The sequence below is a fragment of the Manihot esculenta genome, chromosome 9 (genome assembly GCF_001659605.2).
Source record: "Manihot esculenta cultivar AM560-2 chromosome 9, M.esculenta_v8, whole genome shotgun sequence".
Classification (NCBI taxonomy): Eukaryota; Viridiplantae; Streptophyta; class Magnoliopsida; order Malpighiales; family Euphorbiaceae; genus Manihot; species Manihot esculenta.
In genome coordinates this window covers 2636606-2661833 of record NC_035169.2, presented here as the reverse complement: position 1 = coordinate 2661833, position 25228 = coordinate 2636606, and the positions used below count along the sequence as shown (strand labels likewise).

At 29.8% G+C, this 25228-nt stretch overlaps 4 protein-coding genes and 1 long non-coding RNA gene across 5 annotated transcripts in view; all 5 read right to left on the bottom strand.

Annotated features, from left to right (window-relative positions):
* Window positions 1-1690: 1690 nt before the first annotated feature.
* LOC122724556 (pentatricopeptide repeat-containing protein At1g63330-like) lies at window positions 1691-3394 on the bottom strand. The gene has a single exon (XM_043959818.1). It carries the CDS (start codon window positions 3392-3394, stop codon window positions 1691-1693), a length of 1704 nt encoding a protein of 567 aa, XP_043815753.1.
* Window positions 3395-13994: 10600 nt separating this feature from the next.
* LOC110607250 lies at window positions 13995-14977 on the bottom strand. Its single transcript, XR_006351996.1, has 2 exons — window positions 14890-14977; window positions 13995-14310 (listed from the first exon to the last, which is right to left on the bottom strand). It is a non-coding gene; the product is annotated as an uncharacterized LOC110607250 (long non-coding RNA).
* Window positions 14978-15187: 210 nt separating this feature from the next.
* On the bottom strand, window positions 15188-20343 carry LOC110607264 (putative pentatricopeptide repeat-containing protein At1g12700, mitochondrial). The gene is made up of 5 exons (XM_043959817.1): window positions 20331-20343; window positions 20012-20080; window positions 17894-18059; window positions 16183-17091; window positions 15188-16010 (listed from the first exon to the last, which is right to left on the bottom strand). The coding sequence occupies exons 1-5, from the start codon at window positions 20341-20343 to the stop codon at window positions 15188-15190; spliced, it is 1980 nt and encodes a 659-aa protein (XP_043815752.1).
* A 2970-nt stretch (window positions 20344-23313) lies between these two features.
* LOC110607231 (putative pentatricopeptide repeat-containing protein At1g12700, mitochondrial) overlaps window positions 23314-25228 on the bottom strand; it is a 35161-nt gene continuing 33246 nt past the window's right edge. Inside the window, exon 3 of the mRNA XM_043959735.1 lies at window positions 23314-23360. The gene's annotated coding sequence lies outside the window, so the exon portion shown is untranslated. The remainder of the gene's footprint in view (window positions 23361-25228) is intronic.
* LOC122724555 (putative pentatricopeptide repeat-containing protein At1g12700, mitochondrial) overlaps window positions 23618-25228 on the bottom strand; it is a 30808-nt gene continuing 29197 nt past the window's right edge. The window contains exon 2 of the mRNA XM_043959816.1: window positions 23618-24563. Coding sequence (XP_043815751.1) covers window positions 23618-24563 — 946 coding nt within the window. The remainder of the gene's footprint in view (window positions 24564-25228) is intronic.

Genomic DNA, 25228 nt, shown 5'->3' with positions numbered 1-25228 from the left:
ACTAAGTTTATCCCATAGTTTCTTCAATTTTGTAAAGAAAACACCAACTAACATAGGTCCTTTAAATCTTTCTTCTAATTTCCTCCCATAAATCCTTTGCACTATATGCATACAAAAAACTTTCACTAGATCCTTAGAGATGGAATTCAAAATCTAACTCATCATACTATCAACTCTCATCCACTTCTCAAAACCAGTGGAGCCAACAGGAGGAATTTGCACACTACGATTTACAAATCCTAACTTGGCTTTGCTCTTAAAGCAAGTGTCATAGATATACTCCAACTCAAATAATTTAGTCCATTTAAAGGTGCAGATATAAAGATCATACCTGGATTATCTGTGTTTTGAAGACTCAAAGGATCTGAATCATTTTGCAATTGGTTTCTTACCTCTCAATATGTACCCTGTCAAACCTTATCTTCTCTGACAAAACTAACACTTCCATTTGCCATGGATGCAGAATAAAAAAAACTTCAACAATTACACAGCAAGCAAAAAGAAAAATACCATGTCTAAACAAAAGCTCAAAGAAAATTTTATTGAGTATATTACAAAGTTTACAATGTGCTAAACACGAAATCTCGATTAATGTACAGCTGAAAGGAGAAAAGAAACAACCAAAGCAACTTTTCTTGCCTAACTTTTCTCAAACAGTAAGAAACAATGTGTTTCCCCTTCATAACACCATACAAACGTATCACAAAATGCACCATATAAATAACTCAATAGGTGGTCTAAAATGTATTTGTTATATACCATATTGACAAAATGATCATACTTGATTGTATTATTATTATATCATAAAGATATATCATACAGAGATGATTTCCTAAGTATTTTTCCTTAATATACAGCCATTGTAACTAATTTACTATCACATGATTCAACAATCTCAACAACTATAATTGCTAGATTTCTGTCAACCAAGAAACCGATAAAGAAAAATGGTAGATTTCTCAACCACTACACTTGTATTATGGGGCTGCATATCCTGCACCCTGCATTTATAGGGTAGTCTAGTTGCTAAATCAATTCTCCATTAAAGCTCCACTTGTTTATAATCACTATTTTCATTATTATTAAAAATATAATAATCAAGCAAAAACGAATTGCTTATACCTTTATGTTTAGAAAGGTGAAGTTGTAATCATATCCTAGCAAGTAGCTACAAGAAAATTGATAGCATCTTAAAAAGTCATTGAGCACAAAAGTAAAATAGATAAAGATTCTTAAGCATTGTAGCATGGAATCAATTAGTTTTAGTTCTCAACTCATTCTTAGCACTGAGCTCTCGAGTTTAGGCTGTAGTAGCAGCCCAAAAAAAATTGTAAGGAAGATGGTGGGTTTACCAGCAACTTGATCATTAGAAATCTATGACCTCCAGTCATCAACAACCTTATATCCAAAGAGATCTAGTCCATGTCTGAGTTCAAGCGAAAGGAACACACATATCATGGTTTCCACTGCAGGTAATTTACGGTGTTAGAAATTTTCATTTTGTGGAAGAGAATCATAGCTGATTGAAATTAAAAATGAAATTTGAAGAAGTTAGTTAAATTACATACCTACTACATTTGAAGAAGGCAAATTACCAAGTTTCTCTCCAAGACACCCTTGAACGGTCAAGATATAACAACTTTAATTTGCTAATCCCTCATTGCACCCCTTTAGAAGCCTCAGAACGATTTCATAGTTTGCTTAGAATGAGATTATTATTCCGCGATAAATATACTACCAATTCTGTGGTAGCATCATCAGCAAAGAACCCCTTATCAACCATTTCGTTGATTAGTTCTGATGCTTTTGGTAAATCCTCATGCTTGAGAAACCCTTGAATGATGATATTATAACAACAATTATCTGGTAAACATCCTACCTTTTCCATGTCTTTAAATACCTTATACGCTTCATCCATTAATCCTTGTTGGCAGAGTCCTTTCATAATTGCGCTATATACATAAACATCAGGTTGTAAACCAATTTCAAAAAGACTAGAAAAAAGTTCCTTGGCATCATTAATCTTCCCAACTTTGCACATACCATTGATCAGACTGCTATAGATCACAACATTAGGCTTCAACTGACTTTTCTCCATTGCTTTCAATAGTGTGAGTGCCTCATCGAGATTCCCCTGTCTACACAAGCCATCAATCATAATTGAGAAGGTTACTGTATTTGGCTGTTGACCATGAGAGCACATATCCTTAAAAAGCTCTTTTGCATTTTGGGGCCTCCCTGCTTGAAACATACCCTCTATAAGAGTAGAATAAGTAACAACATCAGGAACTAAACCTTTATGAGACATTTCATCAAAAAGTTCCTTTGCATCATCTATCATTTTGCACTTACAATATCCATTGATCAAAATGTTGTAGCTAAAAATGTCAGCTATTTCATTGGTCACCATAAGATCAAATACCTTTCTAGCTTTATCAATTTGCTTGCACAGACAATATCCATCCATCAATGAATTATAAGTGACAACACTAGGTTCCACACCTCTTTGAATCATTATTTTGATTACATTCTGTGCAATTGAAACCAGTCCTTTCTTACAAAGAGTGTCGATCAATATATTGAAGGTAAAATCATCAGGGGATATGTTCCTCCCCATCATTCCTTTCAACAAGGCCAAAGCTTCCTTCAATTGGTCTAAAATGCAAAGACCATTGATTAAGGAATTGTAGGTGACCACATTAGGCTCTACACCTCTTTGAATCATTACATTGAAAGTATTTTGAGCCTCTGAAACCATTCCATCCTTACAAAGAGCGTCAATCAATACACTGAAGGTATAAACATTAGGTGATATGTTCTGCTCCACCATTTCATTCATCAAGGCCAAAGCTTGGTTCTTTTGGCCTAATTTGCAAACACCATGAATTAAACTATTGTAAGTGATGACATTAGGTGAAATGCCCTTATTCCTCATTTGAGAGAAGAGCCCTAAAGCCTCACCAACTAGCTTGTCTTTGCAAAGGGCGTCAATGATTGCACTGTATGTCACAACATCTGGCTCACAACCTCTATCAGCCATTCCCTTTAGTAGCCCAATAGCCACGTTTGTTTTCCCAAGTTTACACATTCCGTTTACTATCACACTGTAAGTATAAACATTAGGTTGATAACCACGTGCAACCATATCATCGAAAAATTCCACTGCTTTGTCGATTTTACTCTCTATACAAAGCCCATTAATTAAGGTATTAAATGTCACAGTGGTAGGCTCCAATCCGAATTTGAGCATCTTACCAAAAACAGAGAAGCCACAATCCACAAGGTGTAAATGGCAGAAGCAATTAATTAAGATGCTAAGAGAATAAACATCGTGAGAGATCCCTACCAATTCAATTGTTTTGGACATGGAAAGGACACTGTGATATTGTTTCATTTTCACAAGGGCAGATAAGAATCTATTAAAATGAACCCTAGAAGGCAGAGGATTCATATGAATTACATGATTAAAGGAAGCAATGGCATCATGAAGGCGGGTAAAAGAAGCAGATTTGAAGTTATTTGTCAAGAAGCGTGCATCTTCAAGTGTGGAAGTAGAAGAATGGCAATAATTGGTAAATAAGAATAGGAATGGAGATTGAATGGTACCAATTGCCCCTTGTAGCTGAAGATGGAAGCTCCTGCTCTTCCTCCTCCAAGGCATCTTCATCATCATCATCATCATCATCGATCTCTCGTCAGTTGTTTTTAGGGAAGGATCGAAGATTGGGAATGAGGAAAGGAAATAGAGCATCCGGAAAGGAAGGCTCTCTGCCTGCTGGTAAAGTGGCAAGGATAACAAAAGGAAATTGGGAATTGTTTATATGCGCCACATTTTGTAATTTTTTATTAATATAAAAATATTATTTAATAACAAATTAAATTTATCATTTTATAATAAAAATATTTTAGATATAAACCTAATTAAATCTTTACTTTTACTCTACGATCAAATAATCTGAATTCAAAATTTTAGATCAACTATATTTTTGTACTATTATACAAATGTCAAATAAATTTCGATCTAACCTAACATTATAAAATAAGCTATAGGTTAATTGATTAAAAAATATCCAAAGCTTACTTATTTATATTTTAATTTTAATTTTTTAATTTTAATTTAATTAATTTAACCTCTACAATTTTAATATAATTTTATTCCATCCGTAAATTTTTAAATTTAATTATCTAGTCAGATTTATTATTATAATTATTTTTTTAATTAATCAATTGACTTAACCAAAAAAAACTTAATATTTATATTATTTATATTTTAATCTAAATATTTAAATTTTAGATAAATTAATCCACAATTTATATTTAGAGTAATTTTAATTAATTAAAATAAACAATTTAATTATTAAATAAATATTTCACATTTTTACTAGTGATAAATTTTATTTTACAGTTATAATTATAAATTATTTATTGTAAATATATTGTTTAATTTAAAATAGTAATATATACAAAATAATTAAAAATAATAAATCTATTATAAAATCTTATAATCATCAATATAAAATAAAATTTATTTATATTTAACAGTTAAATTATTATTATCTTTGAAATTAAATATATTATTTAATTATAGTTACGTATGAGTTAATATTATTTTTATATATAAAATAAATTTATATTTAAAAAATAATAAAATATTATTTTTGACATTATATTTGAACTCTTATATTTTAATTATTTAAAATTAATTAAAATCACATTCAAATATAAATATTAAATTAATTAAATTAAAATTTAAACATTTAAATTAAAATATAAAATAATGTAAATATTAAACTTTTTAATAATTTAATCATTAATTTATATAAAATATAATAATATAAGTCACATGTCAGAAATTTTTAAATGGACAGATTAATTAAAATTATATTAAAATATAAAAATTAAACTAATTAAATTAAAATTAAAATATAAATATCCGCAAACAATTTTTTAAATCAATTAGCCTAAACTCTATAGAAACAAAAATGCTCTTCAATCTCCATGTTATAATATTATATGATTAATTATTTTTTTCATGTGCCACTGTACATTTTCTCCCATCCTTTCCCACTTCCTACCACTCTCCTCTTTCATTTTCCTTCATTTATATTCTCTGCCACCATTACCACCTCTTCAACATTGTCACCCTTATTATTATCCATTTTTTTATTTTTAAGTTGTCAGATTTATCTCTTGTGACTTTTCTTACAGTGAGATTCATGATGTCCAAGTTCCTACACTCCTAGAATCTAGCAAATCTCCATTCATAAATCACATGTTGAGAGAATTGATGGCTATTCTTCAAGGAACACCCCTTAACAAGTCCATTTTTACTAATATTCTTGCATAACCCTCTATACCCTCTTCACAGTTTCTCATCGTGCTACCTATTCTACTCAGCATCTCTACATTCTAGAATTTCCAAGGCAATCCTAGGAGTTGTACTTATATATATTTTTTGGATTGATTTCAAGTCAATTCTCAACATTAACTTCCATTGCATCAAAATTAAGGGGTTTTTTTTTTATATAAATGATATAGGGTCTATTTTCAAAAACTAACATCTTACTCTCCTCAAGTTAAAAGTTAAACTAGTAAATATTATCTTTCATAAAAAAAAATAGAATTTAGACTACACCTCTTCTATTTGTTCATACCGAAACTCTCAATTCCTTGAACTCAATGATTCATTTCAAATACACTCCTAATCAATCAATTTCTCTCTCACATATTCACTCTACGCATCTGTAACTCTGAATTTTATAATCTTCTATCCATTCATAATTGATGGAGGAATAAATCGTAATTCCTCCTCTGGATGCTTGCTCCTATTCTAAGAGAACAAACCTGTCTAATTTTTTTTAGACAAAATGCTCATTTTAGCCGCTTAATTATTATTGGCCAATAGTCAATTAAGTTCTTAAAGATTTTATGAATCCAATCAAGCCTCTTAACTTTCAATATTGAATCCAATCAAGCCTCTTAACTTTCAATATTGGCCTAATTATCCTACATATTATAATTTTAAGCAAATTAAATCCAAATCAATAATTGCAACATAATCTATTAAATATTTATCCATTAAAATATTTTAAAATTTTTAAAATTGAAAAATCAAGAATATTATCTCCAAAACTGCAGTAACCTCTTATCTTCAAAATCTAAAAAATCTAAACTTGTTTTTTTAATTAGCAATGACATGGAGAGTCATGTTTTCATGTCATTCATCTTAGAAGTTGATACTTATCGTTTCACCATATTTATCATTTCACTTTCGTGAACTGTCAAGGAAGAAAGATTCACAGCGTCATCAAATATAAATTCACAAACCCACTCAACATCATGACCATAGTATCATTAGTATTTTCAACTAAATGAAAGTAGTTCTTGAGTTTGGAGGGTATATTGACGGTGGCATATAAAGGAAGCTTGAAGAGCACTTCTGAGCCATTTGTGTTAGCTGAATTAAGAGGAAAGATGCTAGAGATGCAAGAGGAAAGATATTGAGTAATATTGTTTTGAGATTGAGTGGGTAAGTAAAGGATGATGGAAGTGGAGATGAGGTTGGATGGGATTTGGATTTGTTGGTGATGAAGATAGAGATGGAATGAAATGGGGTTAGATTTTATGTATTCATTTTTTATAAATGATTTATTTAGTTTTATTTTAATTTTAATTTCTTAAAATATAAAATTAATATTTGATTCATTTAAAAGCTTATTTTACTTATTTATTTGATTATGTTAATTAACACTATTAAATTTAGAGTTATTAAATCAAAATTGAAAGTTGAGGGGTTCGATTGGACTTAAAAGTCTTTAAGGTCTTAAATGACTATTGCCAATAATTAAAGGACTAAAATGGACCTTTTACCTTTTTTTTTTATTTATACCGATCACTTATGCTTTTGGAAACTCTTTAAGGAATGAAAGGGAAACCAAGTTTTGGCAATAGACTGAACAATTTCTCTTGTTTTCTGACGTCCTTGTCATTAAAAATGCTAGATCCTAGTGACATTTCAAAGCTGATAAAATGGAGTTTTTTAACTGTCAATCATTTTAGCTCCAAGCTTCTTTATGCACTTAGTGACCGGAACTTAGTGACCGGATGATGAGACACATATATTTTAATTAATATTTACTTAAATGAGATTTAAATATTATTTATTTTGGATAATTTTTATGAATTTTATACAGAAATAAAAATGATAATAAAATTGAGTCAAATTCAAAAAAAAAAGAAACCGATTGTGTATAGTGGCTGAATAGACTTGTCCAGAACCTTGCGCAAAACTATAAATAGCAATAAAGACGTAATTGACAAAAATCTAAAAAACTTTTGATTGAACCCTGAATCATATGATTCTCGTCAAAAAAAAATAAAGAAACCTTCTCTCTCGCTGGGAAATAAATTAGAAAGCTATTTTACAAAGATACTATGATTTTAACTTTTTAGGAAGATAATTTTGGGTAGTTCTCTAGGATTCTCTTTTTGCTGTAAGAACAAATATCCTTTGCTTTTGGCCAAAACTATTCATTATTTATGGTGTTCAAGAGCAGTTATGAGTGACTAATTTCTCTTATTTTAGTTGGAAATAGATTGGAATTTTACTTTTTTTCAAGAATTGTGAGATTTAAACTTAATTATTATTATGCAATTTCAGTTATTATTATTATTATTATTTTATTGATTGATCAATAGAACTTATTCAAATTATAGCTAGATAATATATTGTTAGTTTGAATGTTTGAGTCTATAATTACTTTTGTTATTTAATTATATATAACAATTAGCCTAATCTGCTGTGGTTTAATTTATTTATTAAAATTGAATCTCTCTAATTCTTAAGACAATTAATATATTAAACTCAATAATTTTTTTTGAATTGTTTGTTAGTTAAAATTAATTAGCCAATATTTTCTAATTAATTTATACCTAAAGAGATATTGTTGTGAAGAGCATCTCCCATGACTAAATTCAATTTATTGGAATAAATAAAGATCTTTTTGATTCAATTTATTCTTTAATTAAAATAAATCTCAAGTTTATTATTAGAATCACTTAATTATTATTTTTTTTAATTATCTTCATTTGACTTTAATTTCATTCTTTGATAAAATTCCACTTTATTTTTATTGTCTCTTCATTAGAGATTTTTAGTGTTAATTCTTCGTGAATACGATTCTATTCACCTATACATAATTTATATTTATTAAATTTAAATAAATTATTTTTTTTACTTCGACATCCATCCTAGGAGAATTACAAGACCTCTACTATCATCGGTCACCTCCAACTAGAATTATACATGGCTTTTAGGGTTATAAACCGTATCAAAATCTAAAATATATATATATATATATTGTAAGAATTGAACAAAAAATTTAGTTATTTAATTTTAATATTAGTTCTTTACTACAAAATCAAATCGTAACCAAAATCATACTAAAAATTAATTCCATATATATATATAATGATTTTAGTTAGTTATATTATATAGTTGCAATAATATGATTTATATCTCATTTAATTTATAATTTCAATATAATCTTATGAATTATATTCTAAAATATAAGAAAATAGTTATTTATAAATTATTCGAGGTTTCATGAAAACTTAGTTGATTACCAGTGTATACATACTCTCTATTTGATTATGTTACAAAAAAATTTAAAAATGTACGAATTTTTGCATTTATATTCTAAATTTAAAATTTTAGACAATAAAATCGATCTTTTTACAATTACCTCAATTTTAGCCATTAGTCTTAATTAATTTTGATAAAAATTTATTTTAATCCACTTATCATGATTGGATAAATATTCCAAACATTTACAATAATTTATATTTATATTCAAAATTTTAAATTTTGAATAATTAAATCAAATTTTTTTGATTTATCATGTTTATAACTAGAGAATTAAATTAAATATAAAAAAGTTAACCGTAAGTATATATCTTTATAGACATATACTTCCTTCACCATAGCTTTTCCTTTTAGCATTTTGCCTCTCTATCTCGCTTAAATCATTAAAGTAGTATATTCTTTTAAGGATGTATTGTATGATACTGAGATTTTGCAGCATAGAGAAAATGCTATGTGATTACTAACAAGAAGCTTTTTTTTATATATTTGATTTTGTATAAGCAATTCTAAAACTAGCAATTTGATAAAAGCCCAAAATCTTGTAACTAGTGCTTATGGAATCTCTGAACAAACAATCTCCCAAACCCAAACTGTTTCTCCTTCTCCTATGAATCTAATCAGAAATAGAATATAAAAACCTTTAATATGACTCTTAGTTTGATTGACGTTCAGATATCTCTTTTTCTCAAAATTAGATGAATCATCGCTGCTTTGAGTTTGCCCTCCAAAAAATATGTGTTCCTCTAGTTTCAAAAGCTCCACCCTAATTTTGCGCAACTAAATTTAACACTTTATAAATAGATGTTTTCTGGCCTTGCTCTAACTCACCCTCTTTGAACAGATGATGATGTGTTTTATATAATATAATAATAATAATAATAATAATTATTATTATTATTATTTTAAATAATGAGTTAAATTTGATCACTTATTATCAAAATATCACATTATTATATGAAAATATTTATTTAAAGTCATCTAGAAAGATAGTAATAAAATTAAATTAAGAAAATACATTATTTTAGTTGATTTTATTATTATAAATGAAATATTTAAATTTTATTTATTTATTTATTTGCTGATATCTATATTCAATGAAATTATCAATAACATATATTAAAAAAAAAATTATTATAGCCCAATTATATATAAATCATAAGTTAAAAAAAAGTATCCTAATACAATAACCATTGCAAAATTAATATAATATATTTTTATTTTATTTAAAATTATTAATTTTCAATAATAAATTACATTTGGTGATAATAAATTATATTTAGACATTTATAATTTAAAAGATACTAATAATATTTTTAGTATATATAACATTTATCGTTAATTATTTTATTTATAATTTGATTTTAATATAATACAAAATACTATATACAAAATTTTACTCTAATCAAGTGTTATATATAAAGTTACCTTCTTTGCAGAGAAATCCATTTCACCTAACCGACCTAGAATCAAAAATATATTTGACAAAGTCCTTAATTTCATCTAAATCCTATACACGCACACTCTACAACTGATGTGAGTTCCGAAGGTCCTCAGTGATTTCATAAATATGATTTTCATTGTTAAAACCAATCTTCTTTTGCTTATAATTTTTAAACCAACCAGGGTATCTATGTGCCCAAAAGCTTTACAAATGCCACATAATCTATCTTAAACTCTTTACAATAGCTTTACAACTCATTAATTCTCTCTCTCTCTCTCAAGCTATACTTCAAAAGCACCACATTCACAAATAATTAAATGATGCTTTGAAACACCAAGTTCATCCAATAGTTTCTTCAATTTTGTAAAGAAAACAACAACTAATATAGATCCTTGACTGAAACTACTTAATTCTTTCTTTAATTGGTATATAAGTCGCTTAAATCTTTCTTCTAATTTCCTCCCATAAATCCTTTGCACTATATGCATACAAAAAACTTCCACCAACTTCCACTAGATTCTTAGAGATGGAATTTAAAATCTAACTCACCATGCTATCAACTCTCATTCAAAACCGGTGGGGCAATTAGAGGAATTTGCACTCTACTATTTATAAATCCTAATTTCTTGTGATATACAAAAACTTATTAATTAATTTCTCGATTTAAAAAAAAAATAAATTTTAAAAAATATACTAATTAATTATTAAATATTTTACTATTTAATCCATATAATATTAAAAATTCATTAGTTAGTTCTTTAGTTTTGTAAAAATGCCTATTAATTAGTCTATCCATATCAAAGACATTTTAGACTTGTTTATAAGTAAAATTTACTATTTAGTCTCTATAATATAAAAAAATACATTAATTAGTTTCTTTATTTTGAAAAATACATTAAACATCCTTAAAGGATTAAAAATATATTAATTAATCATTTCATTAATTTTACCTATTACATATTTTATTATTATTTTACTATTTAGTGTCCGTAGAAAAGAAAATTTATTAGTTGGTTTCTTATTTTTATAAAAATATTTACTAATTAGTTGGTTTCTTATTTTTATAAAAATATTTACTAATTAGTTCTTTCATATTGAAGACATTTAAAAATTTTTTTGTAAAAATTTAATAGATAAAATTGATGGAGAAATTAATAAGTAGATTTTTTAAAATTTGAGAAATGTTTTAATGTATTTTTTAAAATTAATAAATTAATTAGTGAACTTTCTTATTTTACATAAACTAAATAGTAATTTTTATTTTTAAAATACTTAAAAGCTAATACTTAAAAGCTAAAATTAACATAACGGACTAGTAAGTAGACTTTTTAAAATTTTTGAAAACTTTAAATCTATTTTTTCAAAATAGACTAACTAATAAGTTTTTCTATATTACCAATAATCAAATAATAATTTTTTGTTATAATATCGTATACGGTGTAAACATAATTTATTAATATTTTTATGTATAACCATTTATAAAATAATATTTTAACAAATTATATTATTTCTTACCATTATATAAAAATTTATACTTATTTTTATATAATCAATTTTTGAGAAAATAAAAAACAAAAATCATGAAGTGATATTGAATGTACCCTAAATTAGTCGTTATTTTATATTATTAAACTATATTTCTTAGTGTAATATTTTTTATAAAACAAATAAAGTCTTAATTTTTATATTATCTTTATTTCAAGGATTTGGTGTCAAACGAATATATATATATATATATATATATATATATATATATATATATATATATGAGTGCAATTGTGTAGAAAGTGAATTAAGAAATTAATTTGCTTATTGGTAAATTGATATTTTTAAATAGGCTTATCAGCAATTAATAAACTAGTTTTTATTTTATACTTTTAACATCTACCGTTCATAAAGCATCCTACAATACAATATTATTTTGCCAGCAATTCTCATAAGAAATAAAAATCAATTGACAAAAAGTTTTTAATTGTACTAGTAATGGTAGGGTGCATTTAGTCATACATTAAAAAGATTGAGTTTAATTGACAAAAAGTAAAAATATAGGGTGGAATTGCAATAAAAGTAAAATATAGAGTTTTGTCGCGATTAATTATAAACTTTACTGACATAGCGTGATGATATGGCGAGTGACGTGGTATTTCCATTAGTTTTTTAATAGCATAAGTAACAGTTGGGTGTATTTAGAGTAATTTTAAAAGATCAAAGTTTAATTGGTAAAAAAAATACATGATATAATTGCAACGAAATTAAAAGTATAGAAATTTTTTTGACGATCAACTCTAAGTTTAAAACTAAATAATTTTAGTTAAATAAGTATATATAAAAACTAACTCATAAATTTGTGAAGAATGAGCTTTTAAATTTTAAGGATCTGAATATCTGCAAGTTTGAAGGGTATAATTAAATTATGTAGAATTGAACAGGCTCATAAAAATATATATAGGATTTGAATTTATATCTCTTACGATGTTAATCTCAGCTTACTTAACGAGATAATTTACGAGTCTATTTGCGAATATGCTCATAAGCTCGAAAATAAGCCGGACTCACGAGTTTTAACGAGCTGAATTCTATGGAGTTTAAAAACGAGTTTAAAAATTAAGTTCGAACTTAGCTTATTTATAAATTAGACCGAGCCCGATTGAACTTTTATCGAGCCGAATCTCGAATAACTCACGAACAAACAGTTTAATTCATTTACACTTCTAGCTACTGCACCTTGCTCAAACAGTAAAGTATCTATCACAAGAATATTCCTACTTGATCTTGAACGATACACTTTGCTAAAAAATAAGATTTACATGAGTTTTTTTCACTTGTTTCACTTTTTTACCGATCATTAATCTAATTTATATTAAGTAATCATATAGACCTTACACACTAATCTTTAAAAGTGTCCCTTTCACCAATTAATATTAAGTAATCAGATGCAACACCATGGATTATTTACCATCCCTAGCCTCGATTTGACAACAAGTCTATTATGGATAGCTAACCAGGTTACAAAACTGTGCCTGGGAATACGCTTACCCCACATCACCTTCCACCAATTAACCACTCCACCCTTCCTTCTTAGGACTTTCCAACCACTATTAACAGTGTAAGTCTATGAGTTTCCATTTAATATCTGCCCATTCATTGCTTACATAATGTTTTCGAACCTCTTCCCAGGCTCCTTCCATAGTGGAATCCAATAGATTAGGAAGCCTCCACATACCATCCAAACCTCCCTCACCTTAGCATGTCTATGATGTCAGAATATCCCATATTCAACTCAGAGACCTCTCAACAAGACTTTTCCCACCCATGCAAGGGTCGTACCAAAATGAAAAACCCCTCTTCCCAACTTATATGCATAATGCTTTCTAAAACAATCTCTAATTTTCACCAGATTCTTTCAAGATCAACTAGCATTACTAGGTTTAGAGATCCCCAAAAACTGAGGCTTTTCAACTTATTCCTTACCATGTACCCTACCAGCATAGGATAATTATTTCGCAGACCATGAGTCAATTCTACTAGTTATTATACTAATAAGCTTCTGCCAATGCTCTTTTTTAATACTAGTAGATACCAGAGGTAATCCCAAATAGATAACAGGAAGAAATCCCTCCCTGAAATTGAGTAATTGTAGAATTTGCTGCTTCATCTCCTCTAGCACTCTTGCAAGATAAACACAGCTCTTAGACTCATTTACTTGCAATCCTAAAACCTCCTCAACTTCAAGGCCTCTCCAAGCCCACAGACCAAATTCCTAGCCCCATGACAAAACAAAAACAAATCATCTACAAAGCAAAGTGACTCGATGTTGCTTCTTTACACCCTTTACGAAATTTGAACCAGATTTTCAATTGCATTTTCGTTTGCAATTTTTATTTAACCAATCCAAAATAATTACAAATATCACAAACCCAAACTATTAAATGCATAATATAACACAAATCAACCACAAATCTAATGTATTCAATTACAATAAAAAGAAAAGTCTTTTGAACTTAAAATTGAACATAAATAATCTAGTACAACCACAAAAAATGTATAATTAAAAGCATATTTTTGTAGTAAATGCCAAAACAAATAGTACCCGAAAATGTGTACAACAAGTAATCAACAAAAAGCCTCGATTTGCTCATCTAATCCATCTTCATCTCAGGCATGCCGGAAAAGACCCGGTGGACTAGTGGGAGAGATACTGCACCATGCTCAAGCTCAGATGCACCTGTTGCAAAAACTCAAATTAATACTTAAACTCAACAAGTAGGTGTTAAAACTTGCACTCAAGGAGTAAGTATTAACTCTAGTTCAAGTTATAAGTATTAACTCAAGGAGCAATAAATAGAAATTATTTTGAGCATAAACTTACTACAAGTAATAAACTAGCAATAAATAGAAATCATTTTGGGAGCATAAATTTATTACAAGTAATGCAAGTATATGATAAACTAGTAGGTGTTAAATTCTAATGGACGGAAACAGGCACGAGTAGCTTTGGTAAAATGATACAGAAAGCAGGTGTTAACACCTGCTAGTTCACTGATTTAACACCTGCATTCTTACTGGTAAAAATCAAAATATATGATAAAATCTCCAAGTTATTGTCCTAAGGCAGCATGTTTACCAAAAAATGATAGCATTTTAAAAGGTCATTGAGCACAAAAGTAAAATAGACCAAGATTCTTAAGCATTATAGCATGGAATTAATTAGTTTTAGTTCTCAACTCATTTTTAGGACAGAGCTCTCAAGTTAAGGCTGCAGTAGCAGCCCAAAAAAAAATTGTAAGGAAGATGGTGGGTTTACCAGCAACTTGATCATTAGAAATCTGACCTCCATTCATCAACAATCTTATATCCAAAGAGATCTAGTCCATGTTTGAGTTCAAGTGAAAGGCACACACATATCATGGTTTCCACTGCAGGTAATTTACAGTGTTAGAAATTTTCGTTTTGTGAAGAGAATCACAGCTGATTGAAATTAGAAATGAAATTTGAAGTTAGTTAAATTACATATCTACTACATTTGAAAAAGGTAATTACCAAGTTGCGCTCCAAGACACACTTGAATGGTCAAGATATAACAACTTTAGTTTGTTGATCCCTCATTGCACCCCTTTAGAAGCCTCAGAACGATTTCGTAGCTTGCTTAGAATGAGATCATTATTCAGCGATAAATGTACTACCAATTCTGTGGTAGCAGCATCAGCTGAGAACCCCTTATCAACCATTTCGTTGATTAGTTCTGATGCTTTTGGTAAATACTCATGCTTGAGAAACCCTTGAATGATGATATTATAACAACAATTATTCGGTAAACATCCTCCCTTTTCCATGTCTCTAAATACCTTATACGCTTCGTCCATTAATCCTTGCTGGCAGAGTCCTTTCATAATTGCATTATATACATAAACATCAGGTTGTAAACTAATTTCGAAAAGACTAGAAAAAAGTTCCTTGGCATCATTAATCTTCCCAACTTTGCACATACCATTGATCAGAATGCAATAGGTCACAAGATCAGGCTTCAACTGACTTTCCTCCATTTCTTTCAATAGGGTGAGTGCTTCATCCAGATTCCCCTGTCTACACAAGCCATTAATCATAATTGAGAAGGTTACTATATTTGGCTGTTGACCATGAGAGCACATATTCTTAAAGAGATCCTGTGCAGTTTGGGGCCTCCCTGCTTGAAACATACCCTCTATAAGAGTAGAATAAGTAACAACATTAGGAACTAAACCTTTATGAGACATTTCATCAAAAAGTTCCTTTGCATCATCTATCATTTTGCACTTACAATATCCATTGATCAAAATGGTGTAGCTAAAAATGTTAGCTATTTCATTGGTCACCATCAGATCAAATACCTTTCTAGCCTTATCAATTTGCTTGCACAGACAATATCCATCCATCAATGAATTATAAGTGACAACATTAGGTTCCACACATCTTTGAATCATTATTTTGATTATATTTTGTGCATTTGAAACCAGTCCTTTCATCAGGGGATATGTTCCTCCCCACCATTTCTTTCAACAAGGCCAAAGCTTCCTTCAATTGGTCTGAAATGCAAAGACCATCAATTAAGGATGTGTATGTGATCACATCAGGCTCTACACCTCTTTGAATCATTACATTGAATGTATTTTCAGCCTCTGAAACCATTCCATCCTTACAAAGAGCATCAATCAATACATTGAAGGTATAAACATTTGGTAATATGTTCTGCTCCACCATTTCATTCATCAAGGCCAAAGCTTGGTTCTTTTGGCCTAATTTGCAAACACCATGAATTAAACTAGTGTAAGTGATGACATTAGGTGAAATGCCCTTATTCCTCATTTGAGAGAAGAGCTCTAAAGCCTCACCAACTAGCTCATCCTTGCAAAGGCCGTCAATGATTGCTCCGTATGTCACAACATCTGGGTCACAACCTCTATCAGCCATTCCCTTTAGCAGCCCAATAGCTACGTTTGTTTTCCCAAATTTACAGTTTCCGTTTATTATCGTATTGTAAGTATAAACATCAGGTTGATAACCACGTGCAACCATATCATCGAAAAATTCCACTGCTTTGTCGATTTTACTCTCTATACAAAGCCCATTAATTAAGGTAGTAAATGTCACAACGTCAGGCTCCAATCCCAGTTTGAGCATCTTACCAAAAACAGAGAAGCCAAAATCCACAAGGTGTAAATGGCAGAAGCAATTAATTAAGATGCTAAGAGAATAAAGATTGTGTGACATTCCTAGCAATTCAATTGTTTTGGACATGGAAAGGACAGTGTGATATTGTTTCATTTTCACAAGGGCAGATAAGAATCTATTAAAATGAACCCTAGAAGGCAGAGGATTCATATGAATTACATGATTAAAGGAAGCAATGGCATCATGAAGGCGGGTAAAAGAAGCAGATTTGAAGTTATTTGTCAAGAAGCGTGCATCTTCATGTGTGGAAGTAGAAGAATGGCAATAATTGGTAAATAAGAATAGGAATGGAGATTGAATGGTACCAATTGCCCCTTGTAGCTGAAGATGGAAGCTCCTGCTCTTCCTCCTCGAAGGCATCTTCATCATCATCATCATGGATCTCTCGTCAGTTGTTTTTAGGGATGGATCGGAGATTGGGAATGAGGAAAGGAAATAGAGAATCGGAAAAGGAAGGCTCTCTGCCTGCTGGTGAAGGAAACGAATATATATATATATATATATATATGAGTGCAATTGGGTAGAAAGTGAATTAAGAAATTAATAAACTAGTTTTTATTTTATACTTTTAACATCTACCGTTCATAAAGCATCCTACAATATAATATTTTTTTTCCAGCAATTCTCATAAGAAATAAAAATCAATGCATAAATAGAAAAAAAATAAAACTTGAAAAAAAGACGTATATAAATGGTAGATATAATTGGTAAAATTATTGAGAATTTCTCTTAAAGTACCCAAACAATTACTTTAAAATATGAGAGTGGATTATTATTTGATTTTTATATTTTGTCAAAATTGATCGTATAATTTTTTAATTTTCTCATTCGATTAAAATAAAATTTTATATTATATATATAATTTAATTAATTTTAATTAAAGCTAAAAATATTAAAGAGTTTCGCTTTATAAAATTTAAAATGTTTTAATTGTGTAATTTAGAAATAGAAATTGAATAATTAATTTTAATAAAATATAATAATTTATTAATAATTTAAACATATAAAAAAGAATTATTCAAAACTCTCTAAAGTTTCAGAATGACAACCCCTTGCGAGTTTCAATAGTTCATCAAACTTGTCAGTAGTGCAAGAAGTACAATTGGCCATTAATTTTGGAATCGAGATCGCTATCCTGAGATTGTTTAATCAATTCTTGTAATGCCAGAAACTTCAGATTTTCCGCTGGAACTTGATATCTCTTGAACGACACATGGCTACATAGCCTCTTTGAATTTGTAAGATTTAGCTTTTTAATCGGTCGAACTGGAGAGTAATGATTTAATTGTATAGCGTTGACTTAAAATCTTGAAGAGAGAATCCATTTTCCTACTAAAAGCTTCCCACGATAGCATTATTAATCAAAATTTTCTAAGTTAAAAAGAAAGGTTTGAGAGTGAGAGAACTCTATAGTAAAGAAGAGTAATTGGAATTCAATTTATATATATGGATAACTAGTGAATTTTTTTGATAAAATTTAATTTTTTAGCCTTAAATAAAATTTTTTAGCTGGATTAATTTATTAATTGATTAAAAAAAGTTGCAAATTAAAGCAGTGAAGAACAATCTTTATTAATTATGTAATTATTTTCATTTTAATTTATTAATGGCAATCGGTAAATATGGTAATTAAGTTATGCTTGAGTTTATAATTTTGAGAATAAATAAAATTTCTTCAGTTTTATGATTTTAAGTTTCTTAAGATTGCAGAATTAGTTTATAGGTCAGTAGATTTTTTGTTAGGAGTTTGAAATGGGAGAGATTATAACAAATTATATGAAAATATTCATAATTAATTCCTTATAAATTCCATTTGTATTTTAATAAATTCTTAAAGTAGAGGATGAAAGAGTGAACAATCATAATAAATAGAAAATCTTTCCAAAACAATTAAACAAATTATATCAGAAGAATTGAAGAGTTGGTTAAGATTATGCAGTCTATCAGTTGTTCTTAATTTTTATCTCTTTCAAAAATATAAAAATAAGGGTTGATCAATTCATTCTTTTAAATAAAATATAACATGTTTCGGCTTGGAGAGTTGATTGAGACTATTTAGTTGTATTCAATTTTTATCTTTTTCGAAAAGCAAAGAAGCCAAAATCCAAAAGGTGTAAATGGAAAAAGAAACATTTAAGAATCTATTTTTATATCAAGAATTCAGTTGTTTTAAACAAGGAAATGACAAAGTACGTAATATTGTTGCATTTTCACAAGGGCAAAGGATGCATATGAGTTACTGTTAGTAGACAGACCTTGCTAATTTATAAACGCTCAATCATAGAAAGAAGAAACGGATTTTGACAATTCAATTATTTCCCACTCCCATTTGTTCTTCACCCAACAGCCCATATTTAACATCAACACATCTAGGTTAGCTGCTAAATTTAATAGTCTGCTAAAGGAGAATTTGAGAGCAATATTACCAACCGATCGTCCCTCATTCCAAAATTTCATTTTCATCTCATTCCCCACAGCAAATCTGATATGAATTAAAGGAGAGAAGAGTTCATCGAAAGTAGCATAGCCTCGAATGTCTTTCTGATGGGAAGAAATGCTCTTCTCCAAATTGAAAGAATATTTGGATAGAAGAAGTTGAACTTAGAGTGAATCCCTATGATTCTCAAATCTCCAAAGCCATTTAAACAAAAGAGCTTGAATTTGAAGAGAGATCTCTTTCATGCCTAAGCCTCCATTCTTTTTAGGCAACAAAAGAGTATTCCATTTAATCAGATGAAGTTTCTTTGTAATGACACTACCGGACCACAAGAAAGATCTAAACCAATCAGCAAGTATCTCTAACATGCCCAAAAGCTTTCCAAAAGTCACAAAATCTATATGAAACTCTTTCCCCCACTCCCAACTTTCTAACTTCCTAACTTTTCTTTTAAGAATGAGGAGGCTGAACATAGAATTATACTAAAAACAAACTCATATTCAACCTACTCTTTAATGATGCTTTAAAACACCAAGTTTATCCCATAGTTTCTTCAATTTTCTAAAGTAAACAACAACTCATATAGATTCTTAGCTTATTTCTTTCTTTAATTGGTGTATAAGTTGCCCAAATCTTTCTTTAAAGCAAGTGTCATAGTCATAGACATACTCCAAGTCGAATAATTTACTAAATTTAACGGTGCAGATATGAGAATCCTACTTGGATTATCTGAGTTTTGAAGAGTAGAAGGATTTGAATCATTTTGCAATTGGTTTCCTACCTCTCAATATGTATCCTGCCAGCCCCACCTTCTCTAACAAACCATTTCCCACGGATGCAGTCACAAAAACTTCAAGAATGATGCATTAAGCAAAAAGAAAAATACCATGTACAAACAAGAGCCCAAAGAAAATTTTATTGAGTATATTACAAGGTTTAGAAAGTGGTAAAAACATAAGATGTCTCATTATATACTGCTGAAAGGAGAAAAGAAACAACCAAAACAACTTTTCTTGCCTAACTTAACTAACATCTCAAACAGTACATCCAATCAACTTGGCACAAAGTAAAGAATCTCAAAGGGAAGAATATATACATACCTTCCACAAGCATTTCTAAAATTCAAATTTTCATGTTAAAGAATTGATTTCATTGGAAAAGATTGTGAACTTTATATTATTAGATGCTAATGCAATGATTTCACTAATTTGACTTGAAGGAAAATAAAAGAAATTAAGGATCTATATATATATATACCCAACTGATGACTAGAAAAAAAAAGTGACAAAGAGGATGTTTGCTTTTCCCTCAATTCCCATAACATTTTCTGTTGTCTATAATTTTAGTGACATTTCATCCAATCAACAGCTGTAGAAGTCTAGTGATTCTCTTACCTTGTACTCTGGGACTGTATATACTGCACCCTGCATTTAGTCTAATTGTTATTGTTAAATCAATTCTCAATTAAAGCACACTGCTTTATAATTATTATTTTTATTATTATTAAAAATATAATAATTAAGCAAAAAAGAATTGCTTATACCTTTATGGTTAGAAAGGCGAAGTTGTAATTATATCATTGCAAGTACCTACAAGAGAAATGATGAAGTACTCATTTCACACCGGGTAATTTTATCTTAAATGCCATTTGTTTTCTGCTGTTCCCTTCATTTCTCATGTTCAGATTCTGCTACATTATTATCTATTTCAGGAGAGGCGAAACACTCATGTACTGGAAGAATCAATAGCCAAGAATGAACCTGATAGACAGAGACACTGGCTGGAAGAATTGGCGAACAAAGATACATTGGCTAGAGAACGGATAGAGAATCTGAAAGCAAGTTCCATTTCTAATCTGTCTTCTAGTGACATATTTGGTTCAACACAAGTGAAAATGAGTTCACGGAAACAAGATAACATAGAAGCATTGAGTTCACCAGTGTCATTTCCAAGAAGATCATTTTGTCGGACACAACGGAGTACTACAGGAGATGACAGTTCTGCACTGAATTCTCCTGTTTTCCCAACTTACATGGCTGCAACAGAATCTGCAAAGGCAAAGGCGAGGTAGATGAGCACACCGAGGCAACGAATAGGAATTCAGGATCATTTTCTCATTGACAGCTTATCATACAAAAGTGGACTTTCTCTTTGGTCTTCTTATAACAGTGAATGGTTCGGAAATAGTAGCGAAGCTGCTCAGCGCGTTCCTGTAAGCGTAAATCGCCATTATTGATAAGATGCCTGGCTTGCTTCTCAACAAAATTAATACCAAGCAGAAGAGTTAATGCTTCTCAAAAGAATTACTTGATCAGTCACTAACAAGACAATGAAGTAACTTCAAGCTGTGGTCATTGGAGAGCACGAATACACAGCGGCTCGAATGATCGTTCTTTGCCTGGAAAATATTTTTGTGGGGGTGAATTGAAAGGTCTAATTTTCTGTTAGATCTATGATGTCCATAATCAATCACTTGATCACTTACATATTATATATTGAATTTCTTTTGAGGGGAGAGAGAGAGATGAGGTTTTGTTTTTGTGTTTATTGCAGAGGGTTGGGTGTGAGAGTTGGGGTTTTTGAGAATGGTGTTATGGAGCCGTGAAAGTTAGAGAGAGCGCTTTATCTCTACCTGTTTACTTCTGAGGGCAAACCTTGTTTCTCTACTAGTGGTTAGTACTGCAGCCTTTCCTGTTCCTTTTAAGTAAGGGATGACTTCCTCGCGTCTTGGATATAGGTTTACTCTCCTTGTCTCTACGGCTGGGGTGAAAATATTGTGTTTTTCTATTTTTACTTTTGCAGTTCTAAATTTAGAGCTTCATGGTGAGAGTATTTTAAAGATCAGTCTTGGTTTAGGTCAACTCATAGATGTGATATCACTCTTCTGGCGACTGAAAGGGTTGTAGTTTGCTTGCATGTATTCTTTTTCTTTAGGATGGGTTCAAATTTTCTAGGGAGGTGACATATCATGGTGCTATCAACGCCACTGATATGACTCCAGTCTTTGAATGGTTACAAGAAAGTGAGGCTGCTGTGAGCCCTGCTCTCTCCAACTTATTAAACCTCTAGCACTATAAAAAAAATAAATTTACAAACGGATCACAAAAAAATTAAAATTAAATGGATATAAATAGATTTATAGATGGATAATAAAATTAAATGATACAAACAGATTAATAACTATAATTATCTTTTTAACTGTATATTCTTTATACTTAATTTATCGGTGCAGATACGAGGATCCTACTTAGATTATCTGAGTTTTGAAGAGCAGAAGGATTTGAATCATTTTGCAATTGGTTTCCTACCTCTCAATATGTACCCTGTCAGCCCCACCTTCTCTAACAAACCAATTCCCATGGATGCAGTCACAAAAACTTCAAGAATCATCAAGCAAAAAGAAAAATACCATGTACAAACAAGAGCCCAAAGAAAATTTTATTGAGTTTATTACAAGGTTTAGAAATGGGTAAAAACATAAGATGTCTCATTATATACTGCTGAAAGGAGAAAAGAAACAACCAAAACAACTTTTCTTGCCTAACTTAACTAACATTTCAAACAGTACATCCAATCAACTTGGCACAAAGTAAAGAATCTCAAAGGGAAGAATATATATATATACCTTCCACAAGCATTTCCAAAATTCAAATTTTCATATTAAAAAATTGATTTCATTGGAAAAGATTGTGAACTTCATATTATTAGATGCTAATGCAATCATTTCACTAATTTGACTTGAAGAAAAATAAAAGAAATTAAGGATCTATATATATATATATATATATACCCAACATGATGACTAGAAAAAAAAAAAAAAAGTGACAAAGAGGATGTTCGCTTTTCCCTCAATTCCCATAACATTTTCTGTTGTGTATAATTTTAGTGACATTTCATCCAACTAACAGCTGTAGAAGTCTAGTCATTCTCCTACCTTGTACTATGAGACAGTATATCCTGCACCCTGCATTTATAGTGTAGTCTAATTGTTAAATCAATTCTCAATTAAAGCACACTGATTTATAATCATTATTTTCATTATTATTAAAAATAGAATAATTAAGCAAAAAAGAATTGCTTATACCTTTATTGTTAGAAAGGTGAAGTTGTAATCATATCCTTGCAAGTACCTACAAGAGAAATGATTGCATTTTAAAAGGTCATTGAGCACAAAAATAAAAATAGATAAAGATTCTTAAGCATTGTAGTATGGAACCAATTAGTTTTAGTCCTCAACTCAATTTTAGGACTGAGCTCTCGAGTTAAGGCTGTAGTAGTAGCCAATAAAAAATTGTAAGGAGATGGTGGGTTTACCAGCAACTTGATCATTAGAAATACATGACCTCCATTCATCAACAATCTTATATCAAAGAGATCTAGTCCATGTCTAGTCCATGAGATCATTATTCTGCGATAAATGTACTACCAATTCCATGGTAGCAACATCAGCAGAGAACCCCTTATCAACCATTTTGTTGATTAGTTCTGATGCTTTTGGTAAATCCTCATGCTTGAGAAACCCTTGAATGATGATATTATAACAACAATTATTTGGTAAACATCCTACCTTTTCCATGTCTTTAAATACCTTATAGGCTTCATCCATTAATCCTTGTTGGAAGAGTCCTTTCATAATTGCGCTATATACATAAACATCAGGTTGTAAACCATTTTCAAAAAGACTAGAAAACAGTTCCTTGGCATCATTAATCTTGCCAGCTTTGCACATACCATTGATCAGAATGCAATAGGTCACAAGATTAGGCTTTAACTGACTTTCCTCCATTTTTTTCAATAGGGTGAGTGCGTCATCGAGATTCCCCTGACTACACAAGCCATTAATCATAATTGAGAAGGTTACTATATTTGGCTGTTGACCATGAGAGCACATATCCTTAAAGAGCTCCTGTGCAGTTTGGGGCCTCCCTGCTTGAAACATACCCTCTATAAGAGTAGAATAAGTAACAACATCAGGAACTAAACCTTTATGAGACATTTCAACAAAAATATCCTTTGCATCATCTATCATTTTGTACTTACAATATCCATTGATCAAAATGGTGTAGCTAAAAATGTTAGCTATTTCATTGGTCACCATTAGATCAAATAACTTTTTAGCTTTATCCATATGGTTGCACAGACAATATCCATCCATCAATGAACTATAAGTGACAACATTAGGTTCCACACCTCTTTGAATCATTATTTTGATTATATTCTCTGCATTTGAAACGAGTCCTTTCTTACAAAGAGTGTCGATCAATATATTGAAGGTAAAAACATTAGGGGATATGTTCCTCCCCACCATTTCTTTCAACAAGGCCAAAGCTTCCCTGAAATGGTCTGAAATGGTCTGAAATGCAAAGACTAGAAAATGATATTGTTTCATTTTCGCAAGGGCAGATAAGAATCTATTAAAATGAACCCTAGAAGGCAGAGGATTCATATGAATTACATGATTGAAGGAAGCAATGGCATCATCAAGGTGGGTAAAAGAAGCAGATTTGAAATTATTTGTCAAGAAGCGTGCATCTTCAAGTGTGGAAGTAGAAGAATGGAAATAATTGGTAAATAAGAATAGGAATGGAGATTGAATGGTACCAATTGCCCCTTGTAGCTGAAGATGGAAGCTCCTGCTCTTCCTCCTCCAAGGCATCTTCATCATCATCGATCTCTCGTCAGTTGTTTTTAGGGATGGATCGGAGATTGGGAATGAGGAAAGGAAATAGAGAATCGGAAAAGGAAGGCTCTCTGCCTGCTGGTAAAGGAAATGCATTACTCGTTGTAATTTTTCATTAAATTTTCATATAAAAATATTATTTAATAACAAATTAAATTTATATAATAATAATTTATTTTTGCTAAACTGCTATATATATTATTTAATAACAAATTAATTTCCATATAAAAATTAAATTTATATTATTTAATTTTATATAATAAGATAAATAATAAAAAAAGTAAAATCAAAATACCTTACAAAAAATATATATCTTGA

Coding starts and splice junctions, on each gene's coding strand:
- LOC122724556 (XM_043959818.1), bottom strand. CDS start 3,394: ATGAAACAATATCACAGTGTCCTTTCCATGTCCAAAACAATTGAATTG.
- LOC110607264 (XM_043959817.1), bottom strand. Junction 17,092..17,893: donor TCCAAAATTAATGGCCAATT/GTACTTCTTGCA, acceptor AATTGGTACCAT/TCAATCTCCATTCCTATTCT. Junction 16,011..16,182: donor GTAGAGCCTGATGTGATCAC/ATACACATCCTT, acceptor TAATGTTGTCAC/TTATAATTCATTGATGGATG.